Here is a 21,747-nt window from a genome sequence, read left to right on the forward strand (position 1 = left end):
TGCACGTTGGTGTATTTATTTTCACAGTGCGGAGTCCATATTTGTTCTATATATCAGCCGGCCGAAGAGTTCTTTCATAAAAAGTGTTATTTTTTTAAGGCGTCTATAATAGCAAGTACATCGACACAATACTTTCTGCTTCTTTCTTCTACATGGTCACTGAACTCTACTGTGGTTTGCAGTTACGTTGCAACATATGTTAGCGGGCACGTTATACTTATTGTGTGCTGCTGACATGCTGTTCCTCGACCGTATAGGTCCTAGCCTAATCTGCTCGGTGTGCAGTGAGATTTTGTCTCGCTGGACATAGTCGCCCCCCTCTCCTCGCTCTCACGCGGTGACCACGTAAGAGCTCACAAGCTGTAACAGTGTTACACCAAATTCAGAATACACACCAACATGTAAATTGTTTTGGATCAAACCACACACTTCAGTGGCATTTCAGTACTTTAACATGGCTAACTTTCCTTAAAGAATACCTGAAAACATTGTCATTCTCACAGCATTTCAGTACCATAGGTACACACCCTACACTCTCTTGCACACACACCCAGAACGCTGATCGCTCTATGTGACTGAGTACAGCATTAGTGGCATATTCAGTTTCTTCAAAGGATGTCCTGGATTTGAGTCAAAGGAGAGACAAATACCAAACTAGATGAGGAAGAATGTAAGCCGAGCTAAACCCCCATCAAAACACACACACACACACACACACACACACACACACACACACACACCCCCCCCCCCCCCCGCCAGCCATATGGAGAGCCTCGAGAGGACATGGGAATCTGCTGGGCACATAGAAAAGTTTTTAGCTCATGTAGCCATTTAACGTTTATTGTTCTTGAGGGGTCAGTTTACTGTAGGAAGCAGGAGGAAGAACATCGGTTCGTAAACAAATTTGAGCATAAAGCGGAGTCCACCATGTGTAACTCTTCAGTCCTAACACACTGGCCATGCCCGCAAGCTAAGAAGTAGACTTTGAGCAGAGTTTCACCTTGGCGGCGTTTCGGAGTGCTAGCCCAACCGTGCATCCTCTTGTACGTGGTGTAGCCCCACCAACTGTGTCGTTCTTCCATAAGCTCCTGCCTCCCAAGGCAGCCCTATCACTATAACATTAATATGTTCTCTTCTGTCTCTTCTAGTTCCTGCTACCATGATGTTTGGCTGGTAGCTCTTTGTAGCGGTGTTGGAAGAACCACTTATTTTTTGTCGGGATACCCACCCAATCCCACCACTGCAGTGTTTGGGGGGCCTCCTTAAGCCTCCCATTGTAATGCTGTGGTGACCCCTCCCTTGCTCCATTTAGTACTTTCTTATTGGTGCCCCCTGCAGTGTTGGGACAGATCAATCAATAAATCCACTGTAATACTGGTTTACCAATTTCATCCCATCGTTACCATCCTGCCCTCCTAGCTTAAGAATATGAATGTCTGGGTACTTTCTTCAATCTACCACTCGCTGCGGACATGGCAGCAAAGCTGAGCTGTACACATCCGCTCTGCCTACTGAGCGTTGGCCAGTGCTGACGGTTTTTCAGCTACACTGGTTCTTCGATTTCTCTGCCTTTATTCTCAGAAGAGGATATTCGTTGTTGCCACAAGAACAGACCTGCTGTTCGCACCATCTCAGTGCCTGGGGTCAGAACATGCTCATTGGGAGTGGCCACCCTTGTGTTTTCACCAGCATTGGCCCTTCCATTTTCTTTTTCTTTGGCATGGAAAGAGCATTTGGTGACGCCTGTCGCTAGGGCTTCCCTTTGAGTCGCAGTATACCAGTAGTCCGGGCACTATATGCACAGTGGTTCTTGGTTGTCCCTCTTTGCTTTTTCACCAACATTGGCATTTGCGCTTCTTCTCCTCCTCCTTTGCCAAGGATAGGGAATTTGGTGCGACCGTTGCTATGGCCACCCTGCTCTTCACACCATCCCAGTCCTCTTGGGGTACCATCTGCCCATTTTGCACAGCCTGGTATATCTCACGAGTCAGAAGTTCGAAGGCTGCCTCCACATTGCTGTTGGTCTTGGCTGAGGTTTCCAGGTACTTGAGGCCCAGCGAACTCGCCATCTTTTCAGCCTCCTCACGCTGCACCTGTCGCTCGGCCACAAGGTCACTTTTATGCCCCACGAGGATGAAGATGGGGCTGAAGGGTTGAACTCGCTCACTGACCTCCCGATGCCACTCCCGGGTGCTCTCCAGGGACTTTCGATTGGTGAGGTCAAACATCAATAGGCCGCCTGCGGAATTCCGGTAGTATGAACGAGTCACAGACCTGGTGCAAACAGAAAGAACAGAGAAGGAAACATCAGATATTGTACATACTGACACTGGTCTATATAAAGAAGATGACCCTGCTGACAGCTGTTGCTTCATTTGCAAATAAAATTAGCGGACGAGCACAGTGGGTTAATGTGACTGCTGTGCAAATATGTTAGCATCTCGCAAGTCACAAGTTGATATCTCGGAGGAGACCACACAGCCTTTCAAAATCATCAAATTAGATAGTAACCTCTGTCACTCAAAACACTAGGAAGCAGCACTGTCTGTGTACAATATAATCATTACCAAAGCCAACAGGTATCGCTTTTAGGGCCTACTGATCTGACTTTGCCAATGTTTTTTGGTGATGCTGAATCGGCCAAAGCAATGTTTCTTCTCACTGCCGTTTAGTATTGGAAAAAAGGCATGAGGACGTGGCAACTGGCAGCCTCGTCATTCTGCGGGTGCACATGCACCATCGAGTGTGGGCACGCCTACAAAATGACGCTGAAGTCACATTTTACTTTTTACTTACCGATCCATGATGGCAAGCACCACTTACACCAGTCAATAAAAAATAAACGAAATTGTTAGTACACAAAAGCGCTATTGTGGAGGGCCAGCACAGTTTGCTGTCTGGCCCTCGAATACAAAATATATTTAAAATATATATATTAGAAAAATAAAAGAGCGGCAGAGGTAGGGAGTGATAGAGAAGCTGGTGGATGAAGCGTGATGGGCAAAGCAATGTGGAATGGATGGGGGCACGAAGCACAGGGCAACACGGTGCGGGGGAGAAGCACTTGAGGGAGACGGCAGCGTGGAGGGGAGAAGTAGATTGGAGAGCAAGCAGCCAGAGAAGGAGCAAGAGAGAGTAAACACAGAGCACAGGGGCAGATATTTGTGGCGGTGGGAGGAAACAGCTGGAAAACGCGTGCACTCTGATAGAGCGCTTTACCAAATAGAAAAAAATAGTCACTTTAAAGTGAGCGGTGGAACGATACAAGTCAGCCAGTCAAGAGAGCTGTAATGAGGCTACGCTCCAGAGGACGGACAAACACAAGATAAACAACGAAATCCATCAAATAAGAAACAAACTCAAACAGAGTAAGCAATGTAAGTTCTTGGTAAGCCACCAATAGGTCTTTCACAACCAGATACCTTGAACCATCTGGTGGGCTTCAGCCAACAAATAATTGTTGTGAGCCCAAATCTTCATCCCAGATTTAATAACATTTTGCACCGGGTAAGCGCAAAGTGTTGTGCCATTTATATTCCTGCACAAATCATGATTTGCATTGGAAAGTTGTCTAAAGTATAGCAAAGTACCTCCAAGCTCTAGAACGTAACAGTGGAGAATGTTTTCAAACTTTTCAAATTTTTCCAGCTTGCAATGTGTGCTACAATCTACAGCACACTCAAAGCGGGAAAAATAATTAAATAAAAGCATAGTCTATTTTTCCCTAGAATGGTCGCACCCAGTACAAAACGTATGCTTGATAGGGTGCACACACACACACACTACGCTATTGTTCAAGGATGTGTGGTTTGGCACATGGCAATCCCAAAGTGTGCCAGCACTGGGGGAAGAGAACCACAGCACCATAGCTTATGTTTTCACTAAATCTTTGATGCAACGCAGCACAGCAACTTTGGTAGGTGTGCTCCGTTGAACTAAAAGTTTTATTTAATTCTACAAAATCATTTAGCCATTCCAGGTGAAAAAAGTTATATTATTTTAAATGTTTTCCTCATTAAGACATTTTTCACGATGATCATAAAATGATGTCTTTATAGAAAGAAAATTCACATGATGTTGCAATGTAGTTACAAATATCTTTCTAACAAAACATCATTCTGACAAAACATAATTTCTACAGAGTTTACAAGTCCAAAATAAAGAACTAAATTGTGTTTTTTATTTATTTTTTATTTTTACTTCGATAAAAGTTTTTTTTTATTACCAAACTTAAAGACACTAAATTATTGCTCTTGGAAGGAAAACGGTTTAATTGGCCCTCCCATGATGCCAGCCTGTGGCCTTCAGGTGAAATACAGCATGGGCGCTCTGGTTAGACGACTGAGCGTCGCACTACTAACTAAATTGCCCACAGAGATGAAAAATAAAATGGTAATAAAGTTCATTTTTTATCATTTTATTTTTCAATAACCCTGTCCCGAGCAGTGTCGGGAAAGGGAGAGGCCGCTGCTGACTGGCAGCAGCAGAGAGCAGTGATGGGCAGGGCACTTTAAGTTTAAACCGCGCATGACTCTTTGGCTGGCCATCTTGTGATGGCCAGCCAGACATGCGCATTTTAAATCTATCTAACCCAGATGTCTTAGACAGCTGGGTTAGAGAAAGCACAGGCCTCAGCACTGAGAGAGCCTGCTCTATCCAATCCCGGCACTGCTCTCATGCTGGCTAACAGCATGAGGGTAGCACCAGGATTGGTTAAGGGAGTTGACTGGAGCCTCGAGGAGTGCAGAAGAGGACCGGAGCAGGAGGACGTGTCGTTGTGGAGGCTGCAGCGAGTAAGGTATGTTATTTTTTATTTTATTTCATAGGCCCCATGCATCTATCGCTTGTGAATGCTCCCACCCCCCCCATCCATTTGCCCACCCCACCTCCCTCAGAGTTGCCAGCCGTCACTGAAATACACATGTATGTGGCTTGTGCACGAACCAACCAAGTTATCTGAATGACTACTCCACTTATTTGGAGTCTTTCTCTATGCACTGGTAATGGCATGCCGATGTCACCTGGTTTGTAGGGCAGTGTCTTTTAGGAAAACAGGTAAGAATGGTGATTACAACATGTCATCAGTGAGGGAAATGTGAGGTGCGGATGTCTAAGACCATGTAATCGGCACACAGATAGGAATCCCATATTCTCTTAAGATCATTCTCTGTACATGTACAGGTATTAATATCACAGTCCAACTGTGTCATCTTGTCCACAACGCCAGGGCCTTCAACTGAACTGCCTTCTGAAATGTAAACAATGCAAGCTTAGCACCAGCCATGGGCACCACCAGGTTTAGAACAAAACACAGGGACTACCAGGGTTAGGACCAGCCATGGTCTCCTCCAGACTTAACCATGAATGTCAATTCACAAAAAGGCCATGGGTAGCGGAAGTGACATCACACACCATTTGACTTTCACGTTCAGTCACTCACACCTGCGTACTCATACATACATGATCACACATACAAACACTCTTTTTCACATAAATGCGCTCTCACGCGCGCACACATGCACACAACATACATCTAAAAACATATGTTTCTTCAGCTACCAGGAAAGTTTGCATTCCCGCTAATTAGACTACATTTTTATTATACTAATAGTGAATATTATTATTCGCTATTACTGTAATAAAAGCATTGAACAAAACAAGGAGATTAGGGCCCCATTATTCCTGGCACTGATTTTACCACCTCTGAGGCCAGGGGTCGCACATGCAGTGCCAGGGTTCCCAAGGGGCATGCCAGAGGTCGCAGCTGCAACCCCTGACGACCCTAAATGACATCCATAGGCTTAGCGACAGCCGTGGGCACCACCAGGCTTAGGGCCAGCGAAGGCCATCGCCAGAACTCTATGCCAGCGGTTTTAAAAAGTTTGGCTACTGTAAACCCCGCCCCTACACTCCCCTCTGAATCACTACTGGAACCTGCATCCCTTGCCTGAACTATTTCTATGATTTTAACCTTAATACAATACACCAAAATAAAGAAACAAGTTCACATCAAACAGATACAGAAATTATGAAATATTTTAATTCACACACACACAAAAATGGAAAAACTGAAATTTCCATGCAAAGAGGTAGCTTTTTAAAATGTGGCATTATTTCTAAAAGACAAAGTAATATGCTACACTCTAGCATTTGGCCTTGTCTTTTTTTGCTCCTAATTTATGCTCTCTTTTAGTATGTGCATACCAGTGCTTTATTTTTAGGCTTCACCTGCACAGCACTTGCGCTGTGCTTACGAAATCTCTTTGGAAAAAAAAAAAAAGACTAAAAACGGACTTAAAGCCCACCCATTACTTACCTATACTCACCATTGGTTGGCTCCGATGTCACTCTCTTTTCCTTGCTTCTAGTTGGACAGCTCCTTCTTCTTTCCCTTTCTCTTCAGTTCTTCCGGTCTTCCACTTATGTTCTTCTGGTGTTCCTTGTAGCTTGGACAAAGTACAGTTTCCTGTCTGTGGCCAGTGTTCTTCCACTGGCCATCCACTTCCACAGGTACTTTTTTTTTCTGTTTTCACACTAGCGCTACATAAGAGTTCGTGTGTTTTCAGGCCTCTCTGTCCCTTCCAACCCTGGTCCATTCCACCCATTCCCACTTCCTCATTGCTTCCTCTTCTCCCTGTCCCTTACACCCACTTGCACTTCACTGTTGCCTCTCCCTGCTACCCCTTGTTTTGATATCGCCATCGCCCTCTTCTCCACTCTCTTTTGTTAATAAAAAACAAGCATTTTCAATGCAGCGGGTCTAAGCATTTGCTCGACTTAGAGCTATTAGCGTTGTAAAGAATAAAGAAAAAAAAACGCATCGCGATTGCACCATGTAAAATGCAGCGCGATTGCGCTGCATGGAAAATAAACAGATAAAGTAGTCCAGACACCATGCTAAAAACATCAAGCCTTGTATGTTTTTAGTAGTACACTGATGCTGTGTAGGTGGGCTAAACACTGGAAAAGGCATGAGGTATGCAGGCCTTTCACAAATGAAAACAAGTGGATTTTAAAAGGCAAGCCCAAGAACCAATGTAAGTGACTGACGTGACATGGGCGTGGTTGGAAGCCCAAAGAAAGATTACAGAATGGGACAGAGCGCTGTGCGCTCGCCTATTACCAAGGCTATAACATGGTAAGTTTTGGCCGCGTTATAGTACTCTGTTTTTATTTACTTTAAATGGTGTTACACAGCAGCCGCGCTGCTGAGCCACATCTTTTTTTGACTGTTTGTTCCCTGGTTAGTGGAGCACACGTATGTTTATAAGCGTCTGCGTTAGTGACGCTACGTGATTTCTGATTGCTAGAGAACCACCAGGAATTAGGATGATTTTTTGTCTGCCAAAAATAAAAAGCAATGAGACGTGATACTGCAGCTGAAAGTCTGGGAGGGATGGTTGTCGAAGCCTATTTTGCCCAGCTCAGAAGAACTGCTCATGAACGTGTGGTTGGTTAGCCATGGGGAGGGCATGCTACTAAATACTTTGAGTTTACCACTTTCAATATGCACTCCACATAGTTTGAAATCAGCACACATTTTCAATGTGGTGGCAATATTAGATGCTGATGAAAATGAGACTACCTCCCTACCCATGTCCATCAAATTGATTTTGTTTTTACTCTCTTGTTCATAGCAGCGTCTGCCTTTGGCTTTAAGAGGTGATCAGACATCTCAAAGATGGCTGTGCACTGTCAATTGAGACCATGGAATGACTGTATGATCCCGTTATAGGGTCTGATAGTGACGTTCCGGTCCTGGAGTCTCACTCTTTAACTTTATGGTGTGATTGATCAGCATAAAATGACGAAAGGTATGCTGCCCACCTCAACAAGTTCTGTCACTGGATTAGCAACGTAAAGCTAGCATGCAGCATTTAACCAGCCGCCTTAACATGAATCAACGCTATTATTAAAACAATATAGAATAGTTTGCGTTACTTCTATGATAACAGCACCCCCGTTACAGCGCTGTGAAACATAGAAATGCTATATTTCAGATCCCTTTCCTTCTTGCTAAAAATGAGTTTTTATTTCAGTATTTGCCTCAGTTTAAAAGCATTATAAGGCAGTCTCTCAGTTCATCATGCTGAAGACGTGCATGCTGAGCACATCTTTACACATCATCAAGGCTCCTCCTTTGAAATGCCTGGCAGTGCCCCTATTCTAACATAAATACTGTAGCAAAGTGGCAGTATTATGTGGTATGACTGGAGAGTCTTACCATGTAATGCTAGCACAATACCCAGAAGTGGACCTCAGGTTCACACTAGCAAACCGTAGATCAGTCCTGGTAGAGTGGCAAAGAGCAGTCCGGCTACGTAGAGGAACACGTGTAAAGCATTTCACAACAACCATATGCATGATAAGTAAATGGCATAACTCGAAAGAAATCTGACACCAAGTTAGAAAAATAAAGTCGATTTTTATCTCAATTTATACACCAAAATGAACTTTTTATCTTACACAAAATCTGAGCTATGAATTTTTAAAGCATTGAAAAATTGAGTACTTTTAATGGTCAACCAACTCCTATTCAAGTCAAGGGAAAAATCTTAGGGGCATATTTATAGGCCCCTGGCGCCACAATTAACATAATTTATTTTGACGTTAATGTAGCCCAACAAGGCCAAAATCCCTGCGCCATATTTACAGAGTGGCGCAATCGATACATTGCGTCACTGTGTAACTCTTTGCACTACATTATGCCTGCGCCAGGCATAATGTATGCAAAGGGGGCATTCCCTGTTAGGGGAGCAGGAAAAATGGCGCAAGAAAATCACTTTTAATGCCTGCTCAAGAGCAGGCGTTAAAAAGGGGATTCCATTCTTTAGAATGGGCCCCTATGTACTCAGCAGGAGTAGCGCCAATATTTTGGTGCTACTCCAGCAGAGTACATCAATAGAGTCATGAAAAATAACACTATTGCCCCCCCTACCCTGAGCCATGGTGCACTGTATTTTAAATATGGCACACACATGGTGGTGGTAGGGGGGTGCTAAGGGGAGCAGGGAAAGTGCCACTGCACTCAGTGCAGCACCACTTTTCATAAATCTGCCCCTTACTGGGCAACCGGTCACTTGTAGGGTGAGCTCTGGGGAAACCAATTGGCGTTACGGTCTTGCAGGTCCCTAGACCAAGACTCAACAGTCAGTTCCTAGTTACTTTACCCAGGGATTCTGGGTGCAGAGGTGCTCTGGCTGTCCTTGTTACTGACAGGATCTGCGGGTGCTGTCTAAATGCAACACTTGCAAAAGCCAACTTTGAGGTGGACCCACACTCAACCCTTGGAAAGTAGAGGCCTTTGGGGTCCCAGGACCTCGATTCCACAGCTGGAACCCAGCAGCTCCGGGAGCAGAGGTGGCCTTGCAGCTGTCAATCACGGGGGCTGGTGTTGCCAAAGATGCTTTGTTGCTCCTCTCAAAGTCGCCTTCATCAAGATACAGATTCACAGGAGTGGGGTCATTGCTGACATCGGTCACTATGTTAGGGAACTGCGCTGGAGTCGGTGTTGTCCAAGAAGCAGTCGATTACCGGGCTGGTGACAAACAAACCTTAACAGTGGCAAACGTAGTCCACGGTTACTTTGACGGCTGGAGGTCGTCAGGAAGGTGGTAGTGGCTCAAAACTCAGCGAGATCCTCACTACCACTCTTAGGGTGCAGGTCACCAATTTCCTTTGTGTTCACTCATGAGGGGCCCAACGAGTTGCACTTCTGGGGATGCAGCACAACCTTTCTTCTGCAGGTTGCAGGTGAAAGGTACCAACAGTCAGGGGAATCCGCTTTAGGTTTATGGTGTCCACTGGAGTCCCTCTTGCTGGGAGCAACGAGTTTTCACCATAGGCACTCATCAATCACACAGTCCTCTCTATGTGCTGCAGAGGAGTCCAAAGTCCTGTTGTCAGTGATGTCATCTTCTTTGTGCCTCTTCTTCATTTCAAAGTCAGAACTGAGGATCTGGTGCCAGGGGAGCCACTTGCATCCTGGTTTAGGGGTGTTAAAGGGGTGGGGGACAGTGGCCTTCTTCAGCTGTACAGACCCTTTAGCCCGCCTTAAAGGTGTGGCTAGCCTTTGTGGTGGGTGTATGCCTCATGCACAGCTAATTTTCCAGCCTGCTGGTGTGGTCAGGGTGGGAAGGGCTTTGTCCTTGAGTGGAGGACAAGAGATTACACATCAAAGGCAGTGAAGCCTTTGAGGCTCACCACCTTGATTACTGTAAACACTAGCCTTCCTGGGAGGGAGGAGGTGTGACCTCCTTCCTGCCCAGGTCCTTTGTCTCTGTCCTGGGGGAAGTGTTAGTACGTCCAGCAGGAGGGCAGACTCTTGTCTTGGCAGCAAATGGCTCAGGAGAGCACGCCAAGGCAGGGGAAAGCTGGTATCTTGGTGGGATTTTTATTAGGATACCACCAGGATACCTGATAGTTAATCCTGGGTACTGGAATTGTGCTCAGAGTTAAAAGGACCAGTGTTTGATACCAAACATGGGGGGAATCAGCCGGGCCATTATGGAGCTGGACATCTAGGGACTGCCCATGTGCCAACCCATGTCATCCTATGGACTGCCAGTCACTTCCAGTAGCATTAAGTTTAAAATGCTGCCACAGGGCCATATATGCTTGTGCATATATGGCCACACCCATAACACAGTGCACCCTGCCTCCTGGGCTATAGGAGGACCTGCCTTAGGGCTGAGTGACCTGTGCTCTGGCAGTGAGTGGACTCTGCCTGCACATGGTGTTGGCAGTCGAACTCGAGCAGGCAAGCTGCTCGTGCAGGCTGACATGCCAGCTCTGCATGTTTAGTTTTACTTGGGTCAGGGCGCTACTATTCCCACAGGCTATACATTATGTGTGAATGGGGGAGACCTTTTTTGTTATCACTGAAAAAGCACAAGGTCACACATGACTCAGTGTGGAAGCACTCTAACAACATCCTTTAACCAGACCACGTACGTTTCTCAGGTGCTCTTTCTGTGGCTAGGTTATCTATGACCTCCAGGCCAAAGTGCACCATCTAATGACCAGACCGCATATCCCCTACCCCAGGAGGCAGAGAGACAAATATTGGAGGGCAGCCTCCATTGTTTGCTCTCTGCCTCCTGCCTTTCCACATATGCCACATGCAGGAAATGCTCTGCAACATCTTTGGTCTGTTTTTTGGTCTGCTGTTTTTTTTGTTTTACTATTTGTTTGCCTTATATTTCAAACAACATTGTCTGCAAGGGGCACACACGCATGCAGCCTCTCACGCCTTGCAAAACACATATATTGTTTGTCTTTAAAAATTCAAAGCCGCTGTGATTTACACATGTGCACCACTTTTTAGCCATCTGATTTGACTGTAGTGGCCACTTTTATTCTGGTGCCCAGGCATACTTCTTGTCCCACCCTACCCAATCGTATGGTTCCTCAGACTCGTCATAAAGTGCAGATGTACAAGTGTTTTTGCTCCACATGCCCCCGCCTCTTCCCTCCAAATGCTCGACTCCCAGAGAACAGAACGTGTTGTTTTGTATATTGACTCATAAGACGGATAGCGAGCTCTGCGAACACAGCCTGGTTAAAAGTATTACAATGTTCTACCACAGTTATTTGTTTTAGACTGGTAGTTGACTAGCACAGCCATTTAAAAGTTTTAGCACCTGAGCACGTAACAAGGCCATAGGGAGTGCATTTTCTTAATTAAGTAGTGCATAATGTTTTGAATGGAAAACTGGGGAGCTTGTAGAGAACAGGTACAGTTGCCAACCAAATCCATGTCATAAGTATGAGTTTGAACCTCCCTTATTTTTTCATCCAGCATGTCCAGTAAACGTTTAACTTCTCCAGATCAAGTATTGTGCCCGACATTCCATTTGTCTGTAAATTTCCCATTACAACGGGATGTGGGAAATACAATATGTTCCAACCGCACATGCCCACCCTCCTCTTAAGCCACAACATGTTATCCATACCAGGTTTCACTCCAACACCCTAGTCTCCCAAGCAGCACAGACATATACCACACACATTGGCAAAACCAATTAAGTCTAGCCTATGAGGCCTATTGGCTTTGGTAACGTTTTGTAGCCATACTGTACAGGAGTGCAGATGCTTTGTAGTGTGGCTAAAACTAATTTTAAAAAGCATTAAGATGCTTTCTATCATTATTTTAAGGCATGCTGAACAGCAGCCATGCTGCTATCCAGCATGGCTACAAATCACTGCCAAAGTCTGCCATACCCATTCTGTCTGTACAGCATGAACAAAAGGCAATGACAGAGCCAGTAGTCTCAAAGGCGAAACCTACTGGCCTTGCCAATGCTTGTTTACCTTTGTAGGAGTCATTATCCTCCTCTGTCCCATAATGGAATATGGGAATGTCCCCTCGATTTCCTACTAGAAGCCACTTAATAGCAGTTGTTTTACAACCATTTTCAGGTTGAAAAACTACCTGAAAATGTTTGTGACTACCTGGAGGCTACTGGGTTTATGGGTGTTCTCTTCACTTTCAGGATCCCCCCTTATAATACGGGACCTAAATTTAGGGTAGTGAGAAATCCAACATATTGACAAATTTCTTCACGAAGTGACAAGAGATAGAGTGCACTTTTTCCATTTAAGATGTGGCCACATTAAATTTGTAATAACAGGTTTGTGACATTGGTTATCACTAAGTCATGTGATGAGCAGCACCGCATCTCTGATGTTTCACACTCTTATTACTTTTATAGGGGTAGACTTATCAAGGCTGCACACTGCCACAATGTATCACGAAGTGGCATATTTACAAGCCCTGCCATGAAGCTGCCTTTGCGTCATTTCTATGACGCTAAGGCGGCGTTAAGGTGGCCATTCCCCTGAGCCATATTTACAAAGGGATGCAATGCATGCATTGTGCCACTTTGCAATCCCTTGTAGCACATTATGCCTGCGCCAGGTATAATGTATGCAAGGGGGGGGCTCCCACGCATGGAGGTCTGAAAAAATGGTGCTCATGACAGGCGTTAAAGTAACGCACCCATATTAATCCATGGGCCTCCCTGTGCTTTGCTACACTAGCGCCAACATTTTTGGTGCTATTGCAGCAAAGCGCCACAACAGTCAAAAATGTTGACACTGTTTTGTTAACAACCTCCATGGTGCGCATAATAAGGTGCAACCATAGTGTCGTTAAGGGGGGGGCAAGTGGGACGCAAGAAAAGTGGAGCATCGGGACCCAAATGTGCCCCAAAGTCTTTAAGGAGTATTTTCTTTCCAGAGCAAAACTTTTTTTGCGCTGGAAAAGTCTCCTTAGAGCAAATAGTGCTTTGCGCTGCAATGCACAACCTTGCGTCACGGGGTGTTACATGGGTGGCACTTGAATTTTCCGGCGCAAGTACCCATTTTTTTGACTCAATGTCCTCTTACTAAAATTGCCTCCTTCTGGCAGTCACAGAGTTGCAGAAATATGTTTATGCTACGCTGTACAGCATTCACCTGTGTGTGAAATATATAAAAAAAATAGTCTAGGTATAAGTTTTGTAATGCAAGGATATTCTTCTAGTACAAAACCTATGCTAGACACCAGGCACATACCTTTGCGTCAAGGGGCGGGGCGTACATGGCGTGTGTGTTTGTGAAGCAGTGGAACACAGTAGATCCTCTCCCTTTGGCTGATAGGCTTCATTGCCGTATATTGTAGTAAACCTACCCCCTAGTGGTCACGGTGTATTCGATACAATAAGAGTCCAGATTCCCAGAGTCTCATTTAACGAAAAAGTATGGGGAGGGAATACATTCTATAAAATCAGGAGTCAGCTATATGTGTGGATTCGCATAATGTATACGGCGCACGGAGAGCGGCACATGCCACCATCAAGGTGCAGCTCTACACACCGTGCAATGTAGGTGGAAAATGTGATTGCATTTATTTTTATTTACTTATAGGAGGGGGATGGGAAGCGCACACGTTTTTGAAGCAAAGTTCAAGTTCAAACGCGTTTTACTAGATGTAAAAGCAAATGAAAAAGGGAGACGGAAAGTTCACAGATAAAGTTAAAACATGTGAACAAAGTCACAGCATAAACCCATGACATGGCGTTGCTCAACAGCCTAGTGAAGGACAAATGAGCTACAGGTCATGAGCATCGGCGGTCCAGTCCCGTAGGAGTGGGGGTGGGTTGGTTCATCTCACCCGCAAGCTAAACAGCTGACCCCGTTGCACCAAGGCAGCTAGTTGACCCCTCTACATGTGGCACAAGAAGGGGCGGGGTGAGAATACCCACCCCGAAGATATCTAGAATGTTTTAAAATGCGTCCAAATGCTTTTCTGTACAGAACTGTTTTCTGGATAAAGTGGCTAGAAAGCCGTATCTTATGCTGATAACTCTTGATATATTTAAATATTTCAGAGTCTAGCAAAATAACCAGCAACATTAATTCTCTGCTGTAGTAAATCACGTGTGTATCTGTAAGAAAATCGTGTAATGCAAGCTCAGGGTGGACGAAGGAGCCCTCGGTCCGTTCCCAGCTGAAAGCAGCCTCTTGTCCTCCATAGACGTCTACTGCCCTTTGGTATCATACCTCCGGAACTATATTGGCTACTGGTCTTAGAGGTCATGAAGGCCTCACCAAGCACAGAAAGAAACAAGCATTTGCAATGCAACGAGTCTCGCATTTCTCCGAGTTAGAGCTATTAGCAGTTGTAAATTCCCAACCGGACTTTCATGCCTCATTAAATGGAAAAAAAAACAGAGCGCGATCGCGCTGCTAAACAAGCGAGATCGCGCTGCGAAAAAAGCAAAAAAGTAGTCCACAAACTGGACGGAAAACAGCGAGTCTTGTATGTTTTCAGTACTTGGTCGCTGCACTAGAAGAGGGCTAACCACAGGAAAAGCCATGACGTATGCATGCCTTCCACTAATGAAAGCAAGCAGATTTTAAAAGGCAAGCCCATGAACAAATGAAAGACACTGGCGTGACATGGGCGGGGCTCCGAGCCCTTTTCTAATTACTACAGCGTCTTGCAAGCGATACGCAGGCTCGACACTAAAAACTGTTTCACTTTTCTAGTTGTCACTCCTCCTTCCACTAGACCCAGCAGCATGTAAAGGGCATAAGGGTGGTACAGTGTCAACCCTGCAAATGTTTTTGGCTGTCTGCAATGAGAGGTTCTACATACCTGCTTTTATACAAAGTGTGTTTTTGTTAGGACTGGAGTGTCCCTTGTCAGAAAAGAGTGCAGTCCATTGAACCCTCTTGTGTAAAGTTTTACTTCGATGTGAAGCCCAGACATTGCACTAAAATTCTGTGTGTGTTGAGCATGTGTATGTGCAGTGAGTGTGCAGCACATGTATGGTAGTACCTACATTGTGGTGAGAGTGTAACTACTGGAGCCAGTGAGATCCACTTTGGCCAACCCCTGGTTTAGCCTAGACCGAGTTAGAAGGTGGATACTGCTCCCCCAGGCAGTGAAAGTGTACTGACTACTTTCCTGTATTTAGCAGAGTGAGATCCGGACACTGGAGTTAGGGAAGATGGAGAGAGGGCTACACTTGCAGATCCAATGAGGTCCTTGAAAGAACTGCCCTTCTGTCTATACCTGATTACTGCTTCAGAAAGGCTGATGACAACCAGGTGCAGAGATCGCACACACTTAAGTGTGCCCTTGTTGTGGAATACCCCTGCTTGGAGCAAGAATCACTTTTACTTGTTGTCAGAGCCAACACCTTGCACAAAGTCTGAGGAGCAACTTAAGCTGGTTCTGAAACCTTAGACGGTGGATCTATGTCCCCTGTCTGGTACATAAGTTCAAAAGTGGGATCAAAATCACAAACACAATACTTTTACCAGTTCCAAATTCTTGACTTGAAAAGTTAGAGCTCTGCAGTATACATGTGTGGCCGGGGCTGGTGTCTGCATGACAACCAGTCTCCCAGAGGTGACATATTTTGTGAAGGGGCTGCCTGGTTAGCTAGAGTGGTTCATGCTGTGAAGTACGTTGAGACTTTAAAATGTCATGCATCATCATATAATTTGCCATTTGGCCTTGTGTCCAAGAGAGTTGTTCCATTGCTGCAGACATCAGAGTCCCATTGTCACCGCCAATGTGGGACCAATGATCGGCACAGATGCCATAACTGTCAAAGGGACACGCCCACCTATGGCCAGCCTGGAAGCTGCTCACTCTGTTCAACCAGCCATCTGAATGCAGCCTGGGAGACCACAACTGCTGAAGACAAGTACTGGTAGGCCTGCTGTGCTCAATCTGCCCAGCAGCTGAGTTCCAAGTGAGGTCACCAACACAGCCCCCTGTAGCTGGAAGAGCTGCCGCTTCAGGAGCAGATACATTGAGTGTACCCACCCACACTATTTGAACTGCATATACAGTAAAACAGGTACACTTGAGGCCTAACTGTATTTGGAATGAGAGACTTGGAGCACTCTGCCATACAAACTTAGGACTTCCTGGTGTACTTGAATTGATGAATGCTATTTTAACTAATTTGTGTATTTTGACATTGTGGTATTGTAAGTGAACTGCACCTGTGTCTAATCAATGCATATGCACAAGCTATAGAGCGAAAGCTGTAGACATTGGGAAACACCAATAGCAGGGAGAGGGCACCAAAAATGTGTAGCGTCTCCCTGAAGGTCGGAAATAAGACTCCAACCCTGTACATGAAAACCGTATTGAGTGTATTAGTATTATGTTTTGCTGTGAGGGTGTTTTTACCTAATATCTAAGCACTAGGCTGGTCAATATGTCATTGTGTCCATTGGTTGACTGTTGAGTTCTGAATTCAAGTTCCCCACACTACCTTCCTGAGAAGCCCTTGACTGCTCTCCCTTGCTACACAGAGAGTCAAATGTGAGCAGGTGTACTTGGCCCAGCAGACTGAGGCATAGTAGGGAGGGCCCCAGGACAGCACCATGACTGAGGCCCTGTCTGCCAATGTACACCATACCAGCAGCATGAGGAACCACCCACTTTAGCAACTATAGCAGGAGTGGAGTTCTAAATGGGCCACTTCTGTCTGCAACTCGGCAGACAAAGGCTCATAAATAACATGAAACGGAGGATAGTTGGTTGGTTAAGTGAGTGAATAGGTGGGTAGATGGATGGATGGATGAATGAGTGAGTGAAAGGATGGATGAAAGACTGAACGAATGAGTGAAAGGGTACATGGATGGATAAGTGAAAGAATGGGTGGATGAATGAAAGGGAGGGTGGATGGATGAAAGGGTGAATAAATGGATGAGTGAAAGGGTGATTGAAGATGAGAAAGGGTGGATGGGTTGAATGAAAGGTTGAATAGATTGATGAACTGAAAGCGTGGCTAGGGGGATAAGCGAATGGATGTATGAGTGAAAGGGTGGATGCTGGAGCATTATGAACCCTGATTTTAGAAGATACAGTGGGGTGGAGTTCTTGGTGGACCTCTTCTGTCTGCAACTGGACAGATAAAGATGGATGGGTGGATGAGTGAAAGGGTGGGTGAGTGACTGGATGGATGGGTAAATGAGTGAAAAGATGGATGTAAGGTCAGATGAGTAAAAGAATGGATGGCTGAGTGAAAGGATAGATAGATAGATAGATAGATAGATAGATAGATAGATAGATAGATAGATAGATGAGTGAAAGGATGGATGGCTGAGTGAATGAGTGAGTGAAAGGAGAGATGGCTGAGTGAAAGGGAAGGTGGATGAGTGAGAGGTAGGATGGGTGGATGGATGAGTGAATGAGTGGATAGATGGAGTGAAAGGGTGGGTGAATAATTGAAAGGATGGATGGGTGAATGAATTAATGGATGGCTGAATGAAAAGAGGATAAATGGATGAAAGGGTGGATGAAAGAATGGATTAGTGAAAGAATGGCTAGGTTTGGAGATGAATAGATAGGTTTGGATATGGACAAGCAGATGGATGGCATGGTGAAAAACTGAATGATAAATGAAAGAATGAATGGCTGACAGAATTTAAAGATGAAATTGTGGATATCAGCAGGTGGATGGAAGGATAAAAGGATGAATGGACAGATTCTGGGAAGGAAGAGACAAGCAAGCTCTTCTGGGGGGGGTTTGATGAGTTGCTTTGTTTGCTTGGTACCAGGAGAGCTTTGAAGTGGGGGTATTTTAATTTTCCGGCTACTCCCTTGCACCATACCCCTGCTACTCCCGCCAGGGTCTGGTGGCGTTCTGGGAAGTACTAGCGCCATATCATCAAAGGCGCTAGTCACAAAAATGAAGTGACTTGTATATAACCAATGGGGTAAAATCTCTGAAACTGGTGGGTGCTGTCAAAAAGGAGACTGCTGGGGCTATTGATAGTTTCCCACTAGGCTAATGGTTCCCAAAGGCCCACAGGAGTGGGAAAGAGCTGGCCACATCCATAGATTCGACAGTTAGTCACGTCAGGGACAGACAAGTGTCTTAACAGGGCTCACCCGAGTGGGCGAGCTTGTTGGAGAGGGGAAGAGTCAGTCAGTCACATGTCGCCAATAGATCGGTGAAGGCTGGTCCAGCGGCAGCAGTCAATGGTGCTAGCTTGTCCCCTCTGTTCCCCTTTTCCAATCTTAGCCCGAGTCCTCTGACGTGGCTTTCAGTTGGCTTATTACGCTAAAAGATAATGGAATAAGTAATTGCCTCTGAAAGCTCCGTAGTGTTGGGGGAAAAATCAGTTACATGTCAGACACAGCTGCTGCTTTTCTGACGCTCACAGCGCCGGAGCGGCCTTATAAACACCTACAGAGAACTAAAGCATAGCAGCGCAGCGAGTAAAGTTGGTGCCCTGCGTTGCATTGAAGGGACACAGCAGAACAGAGCCATACATATTTAGTAAGATTTGGTGCTTTTCTTCTCTCTCTCTGTGCTGGTGCACTTTTGACTGCCATGCACCAACGCAGTCACCCTTGCACCATAGTGCAAGCGTGTCTGTGTTGTGAGAAGCGTAGGTTTTATGCTGGAAGGGGTCCCTTCCAGTGCAAAAACTATGCTTTAAGGTGTTTCTCGCTTTATAGGTGTGCCGTACAATCAGTGGTGTAACAAAACATGAGGGGGGCCCTCTGCAAAGCACAGGGAGAGGGCCCCTACCCTACCCAGTAGGGAGCTGTCAGGCCAGGTGTCTGCCGCCCCTGCACAGTTTACTGTGCTGAGGGGTCTCCCTGGAGCTCGGGACCCCCCACACCACAGGGGCCTTTGTTACATCACTATGTACAATGCTGCACACATGAAAAGTGGGAAAAACGAGGAGAAACTGAAACATTTATTCTCATTATGCCTGCATTAAGAAGGAGCAGGATTTGGCTACAAATCCCTGTCCTCAATTCTTCCTAGACAGGGATTTGCTACAAAAGCCATGGGCGGTTGCACAGGAACACATGGAACACCCCTTGATACAAAGTAATGCAAGGCAGAGAATTGTGCATTTCTGCGCTACTTTGGGTTACCTGAGGCCAACTTGCAATTTACGTTGTTTTGTGAAATCCCACAAAACCCTGCGCCGGGTTTGTGTTAAAAAAAGTAAAGTAAACCTGACGCAAATAGTTTGCATATCTGTCAAACGTTCGAAAACCTCCCGGTTTCCAAGTAAGGCGATTTGCCTCTTCCAATGTCACTTTACAGTTAAGCATTAGCCTGGCAAAATAACTCAGTAGGTTAAGTGTATGCTGCAAATATCTGTGTGTAGCCTGTTGGGGCAAACAGAACCGACAGACCTTGCTAGTTTGACAAAATGATTGCCACTGAGTGGGGCAATACCAAGACAGTAAGCAGTGAAACACAGCTGTCTGCACTTTGCATTATATAAAATAGCGTGAAATCAAAGTTGGGCGCTACACATCGGTTGCGTTACCAACGTACACACCTGAACCTCTCCTGCCCAGCCGTGTCCCAGAACTGCAGCTTGACCCGGCGGCCCGGCTCCACCTCCACAAACTGGACATAAAAGTCCACTCCCACCGTCTGGTTGATGATGTCCAGGAAGACCCCCTCGGTATAGCGCTTGAGGAGCGAGGACTTGCCCACTGTGGAGTCCCCCAACAGAACGATCCGGAACTGATAGTGCCATAAGGAATCCATGGAGGGCAGCGTGAGACCGGTCTGGAGGAAGCTCCTCTTGGCAGCGAAGGCCTCAAGATTCGAAACTCAGTGATAAAATAACAAAATCTTAATTTCCGGCGGCGCCAGGTCGAGTAAACGGCATGAAACGTAGACGACACCCGAGCAACAGTGTGGCGTCTCCTCGACAGGAATTTTGGATCCAAATTGGAGCGATCCTAGGAAGCTAGTTGGGGCCTGCAAGAGCCTGCATCCGAATGGCCCAAGGAGTCGAGGCGCTGGGCCCAAGTCTGGGCAGGCCTCCCCCGCGCAGCCCAGCAGCGAACTCCGCGCCTGCCCCAGCCGTCTGCACCCACCTAAAGATGTTTATGGAAACCACAGGAGGTGTGGAAGAAACCCAGACCATTGTTTATCGGCAACCTGACGTCAAGCAGGCCGTACCCATTCCCTCTCCCCCGCTTCCCCAAAAGAAAAACACGCTCTATATTTTTTATAGAAGCAAAAAAAAGACACCAAGATTTTCAAAACCGCGGCCCAGCCCGGAAAGCACCGGCAGGAAGAATTTATAGCCGAGTTAATGTACAACGTTTCCTCATTTCGTGAACGCCTCGCTGCCTCAACTGGGTCAGGGCGGACGGTAGGCCTCGAGCTTCTGACTGAAAATAAGGTCAATGCGAGCACGCCCTACCCACGCACTGCTGCTTCCCCATCTTGGCAGGCCTCGGGTTACAGAGGAAGCCTGGAACTATGTGTTTTCACCACAAAGTATCAGCTTCTTTTTTGGTTTCGGTCATTTGCACTTTGTTGTTGTTATAGAGGTTTATGCACTCCGCTGTGAGTTCATTAAGGTAAACCGAGATGATAGCAATGATCGGTGGGTTAACATGCTGTGTGTGTGTCCATGTTACTGTGAGTACATGGTATAAATGCAATTTACGACTACAAATGCATAATGATTTGGTACTCTGTGTTACTGTACGCATTGTGGTTGATCAGGGCACAAGTCTTGAACAAAATTAGATTTTGCATCAGAGTTGTGCCAACAAAAAGCGATGCAAACTCAACCCAAAATCTGGGCCTCCATTTATACAGTTATTTGTTAAGAAATCTGCCACAAACTGGTAACAAGGAGAAACGTGGAAATAAATCTGTTTTGCTTAATTGATTGCAAAATCCGCATTTTAAAATATTTTAGAAGTAATGCACCTTTTGCAGAGATCTTTATGTGCCCAGGTGCCCAGGACATCTCGGGAAATATTAATAATGTTAAGTTAACTCTGCTGGTTAATGCACTTGCTGGAGAGATGTGTGTTTTATCTAGTCCCAGTTTTGAACCAAAGTAGCATAGAGAATTAATGGGTCTCCTGCAAAGCACATCACGTAACATGCAGAAGACAGATTATGTGTTGCAGATAGGTAAGTGGGTCACTGTTTGTAACAAAGAGATACTACTGTTACTTGCAGTTCATAAATTGTAATACTTCTAATATAGCACAGTGAGCTATCAAGGACGTAACTCCTAACTGTATGATTTTATACATCCTGTACATTGATTTACAAATTATATGATTTATTGTCAACATATACTCTGTACATGTGATATAAAAGACTCTGACACCCTGCATTGGGATAAGTAGGCCTATAAAAGAAATAAAACAAAATAGTGGTATATAAATTGTTATTTGTGTAAACACTAGGACAGTCGAACACATCTGACATTCTTACAGTG

At 45.5% G+C, this 21,747-nt stretch overlaps 1 protein-coding gene across 1 annotated transcript; it reads right to left on the reverse strand.

The window, feature by feature from the left end:
• Positions 1–20,603, reverse strand: LOC138284892 (ras-related protein Rab-39B-like). The gene is made up of 2 exons (XM_069224143.1): positions 19,825–20,603; positions 1–2,274 (listed from the first exon to the last, which is right to left on the reverse strand). Exons 1-2 carry the CDS (start codon positions 20,037–20,039, stop codon positions 1,833–1,835), a joined length of 657 nt encoding a protein of 218 aa, XP_069080244.1. The 5' UTR covers positions 20,040–20,603; the 3' UTR covers positions 1–1,832.
• Positions 20,604–21,747: the final 1,144 nt, after the last annotated feature.

The sequence above is a fragment of the Pleurodeles waltl genome, chromosome 3_1 (genome assembly GCF_031143425.1).
Source record: "Pleurodeles waltl isolate 20211129_DDA chromosome 3_1, aPleWal1.hap1.20221129, whole genome shotgun sequence".
NCBI classification, from domain to species: Eukaryota; Metazoa; Chordata; class Amphibia; order Caudata; family Salamandridae; genus Pleurodeles; species Pleurodeles waltl.

Coding starts and splice junctions, on each gene's coding strand:
- LOC138284892 (XM_069224143.1), bottom strand. CDS start 20,039: ATGGATTCCTTATGGCACTATCAGTTCCGGATCGTTCTGTTGGGGGAC. Junction 2,275..19,824: donor GCTGGGCAGGAGAGGTTCAG/GTGTGTACGTTG, acceptor TGTTTGCACCAG/GTCTGTGACTCGTTCATACT.